The sequence below is a fragment of the Engraulis encrasicolus genome, chromosome 11 (assembly GCF_034702125.1).
Source record: "Engraulis encrasicolus isolate BLACKSEA-1 chromosome 11, IST_EnEncr_1.0, whole genome shotgun sequence".
In the NCBI taxonomy this organism is placed as follows: Eukaryota; Metazoa; Chordata; class Actinopteri; order Clupeiformes; family Engraulidae; genus Engraulis; species Engraulis encrasicolus.
Window position 1 is genome coordinate 26,754,113 of NC_085867.1, and position 12,500 is coordinate 26,766,612.

A 12,500-nucleotide genomic window follows, 5' to 3' on the forward strand; every position below is an offset into this window, starting at 1 on the left:
TTGTGAAATTCGCTAACCAATATTTTGGCGAGCTAATGCTTTGCTAGTCCATCACGTCCAGTAAGGGCACAACGTTAGTGGTCCAAACTTTCCCTCGACACCATGCAATGAAGACCTCAGTGCACTGTTTGCACTATGCACTTAACCCCAGTGCCCTTACAAAAGTGCAACATTTCAGACAGAGCACAGTAGGCCCAGGACATCAGCGTTGGGGGCCCAGGACAACTGTCCCCTTTGTCTCTTCCCTGTCTGCTTCTCTGCAGGCGACCATTATCTATTTACCCTCCAGCCATAGTGAATGTAATTATTATGGACCGCTAAGTCATACTCTGCCCTCCCGGTGTAAAATGACGACGCAAGGTTAGGACCACAGTGCACATCATGGCATGCAAAGCAGAGCTCCAGCAGGAGCCCATGCTGAGACTACATAATAAGGCCTCTCATTTGGAGGGCACTGTGGATCTCGCCTGCGCTCAAGCACGCACGCACGCACGCACGCACGCACGCACGCACACACACACACACACACACACTCTTAGTCCTTGACACGCACACACTCTCACACAGGCACACAGCCATACACACACACACACACACACACACACACACACACACACACACACACACACACACACACACACACACACACACACACACACACACACACACACACACACACACACACACACACTGTCGAGGGGGGCAACGTGTACCACATTGTACTGTACTATAACAATGAGCAAGTGAGCGTGCGTGCGTTTGTGCAAGCGAGCGTGCATTCATTCGTTTGTGCGACAGACAGAGAACCGTGACGGTGCCCTTTCTTACACTTAACAAGCACCAGCACCGTTCTGGTCAGCTTGAAGAGAGACAGAGAGAGAGAGAGAGAGAGAGAGAGAGAGAGAGAGAGAGAGAGAGAAATACAGAGAGAGAGAGAGAGAGAGAGAGAGAGAGAGAGAGAGAGAGAGAGAGAGAGAGAGAGAATGAGTGGGTGGGTGGGTAATGACGTAATGTGTTGTGTTTTGCAGCCCGGGCCGATCTCCAGCGTGCTGCGACCACGAGATTATTATGATGAATCATGTCTACAAGGAGAGATTTCCCAAGGTGAGAAGCCGCAGTCTGCTGGGCCCCAAAAATCAATCACTGCTTGTTCAATAAGGATTCAGCCCTACACTACCGCACAGGACATCTAGTGCAATTACTATTACAGTGATTTGTTTGGTCATTTCGCAATGATTATTTTTGCTCTGTGTTTTACATAACGAGTGAAGAGGGCTTTAGAAGTCATCACTCAAAGACGACGGCTTTGGTTTTATCCCTAATCTTATCTGTTCCTGGCCAGGATCCCTTTTTAACCCTCATCGCTTTGTGCTTCATGTTCTCTCTTCTTTCTTTCTTTCTTTCTTTCTTTCTTTCTTTCTTTCTTTCTTTCTTTCTTTCTTGCTTTCTTGCTTTCTTGCTTTCTTTCTTTTTTTCTTTCTCTACCTCTCTACCTGTCTCACTCACTCTCACTCTTTCTCTGATTCACACACACACACACACACACACACACACACACACACACACACGCACACACGCACACACACGCACACATACACTCTCTCTCTCTCTCTCTCTTTTCTTTAATATACTTTTATAGATTTTCAGAGTGTAATATGATCTGTTTGTGCAAATTGTTTTAATAAAGTATCCTTAAAATTCAAATTCTCTCTCTCTCCAGGCCACAGCTCAGATGGAGGAGCGCATACAGGAGATCGTGCGCTCCAGTTCTCCGGAGAGTGTGTTGCCGCTGGCGGACGGCGTGCTGAGTTTCGCCCACCACCAGATCATCGAGCTGGCCCGGGACTGCCTGGAGAAGTCTCGCTCCGGCCTCATCACCTCAAGATACTTCTGTGAGCTCACCGACAAGCTGGAGAAACTCTTCCAGGAGGTGCGTCGGATTTAGCCTGGTCCTCCTGACCATTCCATAATACTACCATTTCATATTCATACCATTTCATATGCATGGTCTGGAGGTTGTTTGATCTGACGTGATTACAGGAAGCAGGAAGGAACATTTCGGAAAAATCTGGATTTAACTTATAAGTTAAACATGTCTGACGTCTATCTATGGCGATGTAGGACATGTCTCACAGAACATCTTACCGTAGGATAAAATTATAATGTAGGACCGTTTGTCAGAACACCGGCGCAAATCCTACCGGTCAACATCGCTCCACAGAAAACGGGTACCAGATGTAGAGCGGAGCCAAGTCTCTTGGCAGAAGTACGTAGGATGGTGCGCGAGGCTAGCGTTGGATTGGCCTCCTCTTTTCATTACTGATGCTGCCCTCTATAAAGCAATGTAATGATTACAGTTTCGGTTAAAACTGTGGTCCAGAGGCTTCAGAGAGTTGACCACCAGAAAGAAAAAAAAAACAGTTCAGGGGTGCGTTTCTCGAAAGTGTAGTTGTTAGCCAGTTAGCAACTTGGGTAGTTGCCAATGGGAAATTGCATTGCAAACAACAAAGTAGCTAACATAGCTAGCAACTATGAAATGCAATCCAGAGTAGTTGACTGAGGCCCTGTCCCATAAATACCTTTTTCCACCCTGCTTTTCCCCCGAACAGTCGCTTTTGTGGGTGCAGTGTGACGAGTCACACTGTTCAAGGGGTCATTTGGTTACATGTCCAGGTCCCAGGAAGACGAGGGGCCCAGAATTGAAGGATGGTGCTTTCAGATGACTTTGTACTAGGCCCAGCCAAAGCTGTCAGCAGCCCTAGTTAGAAGTCATCCTTTAAAGTAGAATAGCTATGTCAGGAAGCCTGGCTGTCCTGGAACAAAGCACCATCGCCATTTCATCAGGCACATTTAACCTCTGAGATCGTCCTCTGATGTGGACATGTGTTTTTTTTCCCTCCGTTGTAAGGTAGACTTTGTTTTAGGGACGCTGTGCAGTAATGAGTGTTTGACTTTCCTGAAATTGAAGCGGTGACCTTTGAATCGCTGGCAGTAGCAGTTTCCTTATTGAGCCGCTAAAACCAAGTTGCAGCCCGTGAGGATCCCCAGAAGGGCCCTGTTGGTCCTGTTTGTTAGCTGGCTGAGAGGTTCTCGCATGCAGTTTCATGCAGCACAATGATTGCACCGGGTTGATATTGTGAAAGAAAAGTCAAAATGAAAGTCAAACGTTACTTGTCAGTCACCCCATGTAACAAGAATTAGACTGGACTTGAGTTTCAAAAATGCATTTCACCCTTATGGAATTTAGTTTAGTTTAGTTTATTTAGTTTAGTTCAGCAGGGACCATGCACAATACACATTGTTTACAGAAGTAAAAAGATGGCTTGTGCCAGGTTATAGCTATTAAAATACAGTAAATAAACAAATAGACAAATAAGCACATCCATAGGCCATGGGTCATATCCCCCCCCCACACACACACACACCCACACACCCACATGTGGCATACAGTGTGAGTCATATTTTCAATTAAAAAACATATAATTAATGTTGGCAAGACTGGTTGGTTAATATCCATTTTTTCACACCCCTTGAGAAGGCCTGATAATCAGTATTACTTTTTAGGTTACTTTTTATGTTACTGTATTCAAAATAAAACACGCCCAAAAACAGCGACACTGGGTGAATGTAAAGTGTTTCTCCCCAGCAGGCAAAGATGGCTTCATACAGTGTAATGTCATGAAAGAATCGAGTCAGACAGTGTGGTATCACTGTAAAAGAAGCACAACCTTGATTGCCCCGAAAGAAGTATAAACACTCCATCATTATTTTGCATAGGACTTTGCTCCAAATGTCTTGCAGAGCAGTGGGAGAAATTGAGTCCATCCGGTTTGTTAGCGCCTGAGAAGCTCACCCCCCTGACCCTCCTAAAACGTTCTCAGGCCATCTTTATACATGTGCTTGTCCAGGCTTTTGTGTGCAAACAATTGGCGGCTTGACTGCACAGTCAATTGTGAAGTGGCCCAGTGGTTGGGCTATTGTGTGTGAACAGGTACTCGGGGGAAATGGCTGAGGAGAATTAATCAGAATCCCCCCAACTCCTGACACGGATAATGCTGGGTCTGTCGCCAGGCCAAAAGCCGCCATTTGTGTGTTTTATGGCAGACGTGTGGCAGCGATTTACACAGGCCCTGTTTAATGGGGCATGTGCTACTTCTCTCTGTGTGTGTGTGTGTGTGTGTGTGTGTGTGTGTGTGTGTGTGTGTGTGTGTGTGTGTGTGTGTGTGTGTGTGTGTGTGTGTGTCGTGTGTGTGTGTGTGTGTGTGTGTGTGTGTGTGTGTGTGTGTGTGTGTGTGTGTGTGTGTGTGTGTGTCTGTGTGTGTGTGTGTGTGTGTGTGTGTGTGTCTGTGTGTGTGTGTGTCTGTGTGTCTGTGTGTGATGAGTAGTCCACAGAGCGATCAGAGAGTGGTGAGGTGACCTTCATCAAGGATCTTGTCAAGAAAATCCTCATCGTTATCGCCCGGCCTGCTCGACTCCTGGAATGCCTGGTAGGTTCTCATTTAGTTCTCATAAAGCATGCATTGTGGTCGTTTAGCCCAAAGAAGTTTGACTTAATGATTAATTAATGAATGAATACATTTCAGAAATTCTCACCACAACTAAGTTCTAACTAACTTATGACCTTGCCAATCAGAGTACTGTATCATCCTCTAGGATTTGGTCAACTTTCTTGGTCCTCTGCCTATTTAACACGTTTTACACAGGTGAACTTAGCTTAAAGCTATTAGTTCAGTGGACAAAATAAGGTGATTGTCCTTCCCTATGACTTTCACATTGAATGTCCCAGTTCAGTGTTCTGGAATGATCTCTTTTGTTGACTTTCCCACAGAGCGCCCTACAGTAGCATAGCGTTCTAGAATGATCTCATTTGATGCCCTACTAGACAAATTCGAAAGCCAACCTAGAAAATCTTTGGGACTACAGTAGCATAGTGTTCTAGAATGATCTCTTTAGATGCCCTACAGTCAGAGATTCGTAGAGTATAATATTATCCTGTCTCTCTGCTACCGTGGTATAGTGTTCTAGAATGGTCTGTTTATTTGCAGAAGAAAACAAGGTCAGACATGTGTACTTATGCCTGACCCAACTGGCAGCCATCTTGCTGCATCCCAGTCGTACGGATACGGATAAAATGAACGTTTAATCGCAATTCATGTGTAAATCCCCTTATGATGGTTTTTATTGCTTTCCCTCTACAGTTCAGTGTCATTCAGTGTCTCTTGACACACATGATACAGTAATAAAATCGTATTCTGATGCCTGTGTGCTTCTCTGCAGGAGTTTGACCCAGAGGAGTTTTACCACCTGCTTGAGGCGGCCGAGGGTCACGCCAAAGAGGGCCAGGGCATCAAGACAGACATCCCCCGATACATCATCAGCCAGCTGGGCCTCACCAGGGACCCCCTGGAAGGTAAAGACTCAAGTCAAAGCCAAAGATTACTGAATTGTTAAAAATCTTATGTAGCAGGCACAGCAACTAAATACCCACACACACGCACACACACACACACACACACACACACACACACACACACACACACACACACACACACACACACACACACACACACACACACACACACACACACGCACACACACACACACCAGCGCATACACAAACACACACAATTAACGCCATCTAACCTTGTGAGCTGGACTACATTACTTTGGCATATTGACCCCTTGAATGTTTAACTGCAGCTGCAGAACAAAGCCCTTACCAAACATCCATCCCATCCCAAAATGTGTACTGTAGACTTAGAGTGCAAACTTCTCTCTATCTCGGTTTGACTGCTGAGTTTTATGCCATGGTTATGTGGAGTTTTTTCAAGCTTGTTTAAGGGTGCAAAAATGTCTTCGGTATTTTTTGATGTTTTCCACCAAAAACAGGTTAGCCTACCATTGTTCCTCCCTACACATACAAACTTGCCATGTCCTTAGTATGCAGCATTTTCACATTTTCTTAAGCACAAAGTTTGAGTCCGTGTGAACTTCGATTTGGTTAATGTTTCACATTTAGGCACAGAACTGAATTAACACAGCCCCACATGTGCCCATTTAGACTTTAAAACCCCTATAGACTTAGACTTAGCAGTCCCATATTCGTCCCAAATGCTCCCATATTCTTATAAACTCTGAGAGGCCAACGGCGTGGAACACGGCTGCTAACGAAACCAGCTGTCCATCTGCGACCCACGCTCCCTCCCCGCTTCACACCGTATCGCTCCCGCTCCACCGTAATGTAACGTAACGTGTGAGCTGCAGATCATTAGCGCTCATTAGGAACGAATGCCCCTCCGCGCCACCGGGACCAGACAAGATGTCTTCATCTCATCTCATCTCATCTCATCGCACTATGCCAGCCAGACTGGCCCGTTTTTACTCTTTGCTCCTGCGTCTCCCTCTCTTCCATCTACCTCTCCCTCCTCTCCGTCCTCTTTTCTCTCTCTCTCTTTCTCTCTCTCTCTCTTTCTCTCTCTTTCTCTCTCTCTCTCTTTCTCTCTCTCTCTCTCTCTCACTCTTTCTCTCTCCATCTCTCTCTCTTTCTCTCTCCATCTCTCTCTCTCTCTCTCTTCTCCCTTCTGTTTACTTCTGCTTCATGGTGCTCCTGAGGGATGCATCTTGTCCACAACGTTTTGAGTTTTTCTTGTCTTTAGTCGAGCCTGTTTGGCTGCAGTGGAACAAACCCCCCTCTCTCTATCACCGCGTCTACCCCCTCACCCCCCTCTCCACTCCGCCATCCACACCTCCTGTTCCTAGTGTTCCATCTCCTTTGGGACACATCTCCAACTCTGTCATTTCTGGTTTTACTGGTTGGCAATGGCTGGGGCCTGGGGGGGGGCAGGGAATGGGATGGGGGACGTGGGGCTCTGGGCTCTGGGCAGCTGTTTCAGGGAGGCTAACTCTGGCTCCTGCTGCTGCTGCTTTGCTCTGCTGTGCTGCTGTGCTGCTCCGTCTCAGATGGGACATTAAGCCAGACGCCCCGCGCCTCATTACCTTCCCACGTCTGCCTCACCACGCTTAGGCAGCATGGAGAGAACGGAGAAGCCAGAAGCCAGGGACCATCAGTGCACTGGGAAGTGATGGTGTTTTGGTGGAGGAGTGGTGGAGGATAGTCCTTGGAGGATAGGTAGTGGTCAGGGGCGGAGCTATAGGGGGGGAGGAAGTGGGGCATTTGCCCCTGGACCCAGGGCCCTTCTATATTGGTGTTGGGGGCCCTATTGTGACCATGGCAGGCCATGTGGGGGGCCCTATCAGTGTTTGGCCCTGGGGCCCTGTGTGTGATTGTTCCGCCATTGGTAGTGGTGGCTGGATGGCTGGCTGGCTGGATGGATGGATAGATGGGATGGATGTTTGGGAAGGGATTTGTTCTGGAGTTGCAGTTTTTTTTGGAGGGAAAAAGCCCTGACATGTGTTGAGGCTCTCGGTTCTCGGCCCCTCAGCTCGCTCCTCGGCCCATTTCACACGTTTTGCCATTTCCCTCCGTCAGCTCCACGTGCGTGATTAAGTGGAAAATTACTCGCACACATGCACATGCAAACGCATACACATGTGCGTGCACACACACGCGCGCACACACACACCCACACACACACACTCACACATACACACACACACACACACACACACACACACACACACACACTGATATGAGTCACACTTTTTCGTTCTTTCTCTATCTCAGATTTTGCTGTATGGAAATGACGTTCATCATTTATTATTCATGCTCCTCATCATTGTCTCTCTGCATTTTATATTTATATTCAGAAATAGCCCAGCTGACCAGCTACGACAGCGGCATAGCAGAGACGCCAGAAACAGACGACTCCGTAAGTCTGACTATGTGGATGTGTGGTGTGGTGTGGAAGTTTATGCTTTATGGTTGTCATTGCTTGCGTTATTATTAGGGGACAAGAACATTTGCCCCATATCACTATGTCTCTCTCTTTCTTTCTTTCTTTCTTTCTTTCTTTCTTTCTTTCTTTCTTTCTTTCTTTCTTTCTTTCTCTCTCTCTCTCGCTCTCTCGCTCTCTCGCTCTCTGTCCCTGGCCTTGTGGGACATGATGTGCCATTTGCTTGTGCGTGTGTCTGTGTGTGTGTTTGTGTGTGTGTGTTTGTGTGTGTGTGGTGTCTTTACACTGCCTAATTTAGCCTTGGCATTTTTATTGTGTTCCCAAAGTTCAGCGAGAGGTAAATGTTGAGCTGTTAGAAAAGTTTGAACGCACAGCTTTGGTAACACTTTCAGCACACTCTATTCAGCGGTCAAGGGCCACTATAAACACTTTCATAAAAAGGTTATGATGCATTTATAAAGCTTTGAAGTGACTGACACAGCACAGGATACACTCTTTTAACAGCAATGACGTGTCTCCATCTGCCATAGAAATGTCATACCGTATAGTTGTGAAGATACATATTTAGCACATCATCACCTGATTACAAGGTGTATATGAGGTTCCTCTCGTTGACATAGACACCACATAAACTTAGCACATTATGCACTGTATTACAGATGGCTATTATAAATATTACATACCCTACCACACAATGTTAGCACATTAAGATATATTATTTACAGAGGTTATCTTATTACTGGTGATATTATATTGGGGGACATACATGCACACGCAATCACCTTATTAAGCCATTTACATATAATGTCTCTCCCTCTGCCATAGATAACACATGGGCTTTGTCTACCAATATATTAGCATGTCTTACTAACAAGGTAGCATGTATTATAGTATCTATTGGTTTTATTAATGTTATGAAACCGAAGCCCACTTGGGAAACTCCAACTCCCATTATCATTGTGACACAGCACTCCACAGCACATAAGTGTTGACTGCACACTGCACACAACAAAATTGCATTTTTCCCATGAGTTTATTGAGGAACAGGCACATTTAGCACGTTGGCATGTATCATAGTATTTATTAACATGTAATGTATGGGTGAGATATATCCAGATGAAGGGATATAGATGGGAAGTGTTAATTGATTTAAACTAAATTGATTTAAATTAAATTGATTGACTGTCTGTCTCTCTTGTCTCCTCAGTCTGGGAGTCTCAGTGCAGCGTTGCGCTGCAGGCGTAAGCCGTGTGAAAATGACTTCGAGATGATTAAGCTGATCAGCAATGGAGCTTATGGGTAAAAACACACACACACACACACACACACACACACACACACACACACACACACACACACACACACACACACACACACACACACACACACACACACACACACACACACACACACACACACACACACACACACACACACACACACACACACACACACACACACACACACACTACACTACAGGTAAACCATTTCCTCCTCTGTATCAGTTGACACACAGCCATGACTCACCTAGTGGACACCTGCCTGCCAACCACCCCCACTGGAGTCTATGTTAGAAAGAAGAAAATCTTTGGGTAAAAGGACCTCCTCCTGAGTGTTAGTGGACACACCACACATTACTCACTTGGTCTCGCTCTCCTGTCTGGATTTATTTTTAAACGTCTGCTTGACTAATGCCTTATACATTACATTAATGTCGCAACAAGCTCTTTCCCTCTCACCCTCCCACCCACTCTCCACTCAATCTTAAGTGCAGTCTGGCACTTAAAAGTCATTTGAAGTCATAGGCTTTGAGGGTCTGAGTTTTTGAACAGTCTATAACTGAGTGCTGAACGTTCCTGAAGATTCTGAAGTTCGACCCTCATGTGTTCTTCGCCATCCAGCATTCTTTAGGACATTTTACTATCTTACTATACTTCATGACTGTACACTTTCATAATATTAACATATACCCCAGTAGATTTAAATGGCAAAATTGTAAAAGAGAGTAAAAGGGAACCCTCAAAAGAAGAAGATTGTGCCCTTCCATCTGGCTTATGTGATCTTACCTTATTATGGGCACTCTTGTCTTTTAAGAGTAATAATGGCGGGTCCTTGGTGCTCCTACAGCTGGGATTTCCCCCTGCAATTTAGGCCTGTATTGAAGGCAGCCACTTTTAAAACAGTTCCCACCTTCTCTAGGACCCGTGAATATAACTTAATTGTATTGCAAATGTAATTTCTAACATTCCTTTACAAAATATGTCATATATCATGTGAAGCAGCATAACATTAAAATCATATCCGGATCCGGATAAAAAGACCTCAAGGGCCGCAAACGGCCCTCGAGACAGAGGTTCCCCACCCCTAGGATCTACAGGGTCATGTTGACTGTGCCCTACCTTCCTGGTTTCATGTTTTGAACTCCTTATGTCTGCTCTTGTACATGTAATAATGGCAGTTCCTTGGTGCTCCTACATGTTGACTTTGACTTGTTATGTCCTCTCTTGTACATGTAATAATGGTGGTTCCTTGGTTCCTTCCCACAGGGCCGTGTACCTGGTGCGTCACCGGGAGTCCAAGCAGCGCTTCGCCATGAAGAAGATCAACAAGCAGAACCTGATCCTGAGGAACCAGATCCAGCAGGCCTTTGTGGAGCGGGACATCCTCACCTTCGCAGAGAACCCCTTCGTGGTCAGCATGTACTGCTCCTTCGAGACCAGGCGACACCTGTGCATGGTCATGGAGTATGTAGAGGGTAAGGAGCACATGCATGCACACACACACACACACACACACACACACACACACACACACACACACACACACACACACACACACACACACACACACACACACACACACACACACACACACACACACACACACACACACACACACACACACACACACACACACACACACACACACACACACACACACAGAAATTACACTTTCCATTCTCTACCCATTGAAGATGATCAGTAAGACTGTTTTGTCGAACTCTAACACAGGTCTGGGCTTGTTTGAAATGAATGGCCCATATGAGGTTTTTCCAAAAACGTTATTTGATTCCTCTGTACATTATTTTACACATACACAGGTGTCTTTGCTAAATCCTGTTCCAAAACTAGATATTTAGGTAAAATATTGAGGTAAAACGGTCAATTTTTTGGGAAACTCATCACAAATGCACTGAGACCAGTTTGCATGTGAACCCTTGGTCTCCTCATCCTCATCCTCATCCTCATCCTGTGTCAGGTGGGGACTGTGCCACGCTGCTGAAGGCCATCGGTCCCCTGCCCGTGGACATGGCCCGGATGTACTTCGCCGAGACCGTGCTGGCCCTCGAGTACCTCCACAACTATGGCATCGTGCACCGTGACCTCAAACCCGACAAGTGAGTTCATTCATCTTTTTTTTCTTTTTTACTTTACATTACATTACACTTGGCTGAGACTTTTCTCTAAGGTGATTTAAGGTTATTTACAGGGTATTGATTACAGTCCCAGCAGCAGTATGGAATTACTTGCAGTGGCTTAGGACTAAGCACCTCAGCCATGGAGATTATGGTAGGAAATGGAAGTGTGGGATTCGAACTTGCAACCCCTCTCCTTAACCATTAGATAACAGCCATTATGTAAGGCCACCACCATTAGGGTTTTTAATGTCTTTATTAGACAGGACGGTATGAAATGGTGACAGGAAGTGAATGGGAGAAAGAGAGACAGGGAGGAGAGAGAGAAGGAAATTGCTTAATCAAACTCTGGTCTCCAACGTAGCTGCACAGTGCCCTAGCCTTTTGAGCCACAGACAAGGCTGAGTTTGTCCGTCATTAATTTACATGACAGAATGATACATTACATCACGTTTGACACACACTTTTATCCAGTGCGATTTACAAGTACAAAACATGCATAGCAAACTCTGAATCCCTGATAAAGTGAATGAATTGAAGGAGTGAAAGACAGCACTCTTCAGGTTTTTTTTCTTTCTTATTTATTTGCCCACAAATCTGGAGAGTGCTGTCCTTTACTTCTACAATTGATGAGCTGAGGGAGCCAAGGGGGCCACCAGGGCCCCGATCCTCAGTTTCTCCTCTGTGGAGAAAAGACGGATGGGGGATCGGCAAGGGGGGCATTTCAGGATGAAATACGGTTGTTTTCTTTTATGAGGTTGTGAGATAATTGGCTCTACTGAGACCAGTCTTGTCAGAGGCAGCGCTGAAGTCAATTCCTGTGGACTCCCAGACGGTTTCTTGTTTCTTGTTGAAAATGACACCTTTGTAAATATTTTACTTTGCAAACAGGCGTAACTACCAAGTGTACCTTGAAGTTACTGAAATTTACGTTTCTCATGCTTAAATTGAATTTCTATTGACCCCATCAACAGTACAAACACAGCATCATCAATTGTTCTATTTCATCTAGAAGACTGCAATGGTTGCTATATTTCACATCTATTTAAAGAAAGCTCTGCAATACTGTACAGTGAATAACATTGTATTGCAGTATGTTAATGTGTATTATGTTGTATTACACTCTATTCTATTGTGTGTCATTCTTATTTCCTTAATTGAAAATAGAAAAAATATCCCTGCCTTTGTTGTGTGTTCATTGGTATGTTTCCATTCTCTCGACAGTTTGCTGG

The 12,500-nt window shown here is 45.3% G+C and overlaps 1 protein-coding gene across 1 annotated transcript in view; it reads left to right on the forward strand.

Annotated features, from left to right (window-relative positions):
- The window catches only part of mast4 (microtubule associated serine/threonine kinase family member 4), a 210,915-nt gene that overhangs the window by 164,854 nt on the left and 33,561 nt on the right, over nt 1-12,500 (forward strand). Inside the window, exons 10-18 of the mRNA XM_063209690.1 lie at nt 1,029-1,104; nt 1,721-1,930; nt 4,386-4,487; nt 5,278-5,410; nt 7,768-7,829; nt 9,061-9,152; nt 10,400-10,608; nt 11,112-11,250; nt 12,493-12,500. The exon at nt 12,493-12,500 is cut by the window's right edge and continues 125 nt beyond it. Coding sequence (XP_063065760.1) covers nt 1,029-1,104; nt 1,721-1,930; nt 4,386-4,487; nt 5,278-5,410; nt 7,768-7,829; nt 9,061-9,152; nt 10,400-10,608; nt 11,112-11,250; nt 12,493-12,500 — 1,031 coding nt within the window. The remainder of the gene's footprint in view (nt 1-1,028; nt 1,105-1,720; nt 1,931-4,385; nt 4,488-5,277; nt 5,411-7,767; nt 7,830-9,060; nt 9,153-10,399; nt 10,609-11,111; nt 11,251-12,492) is intronic.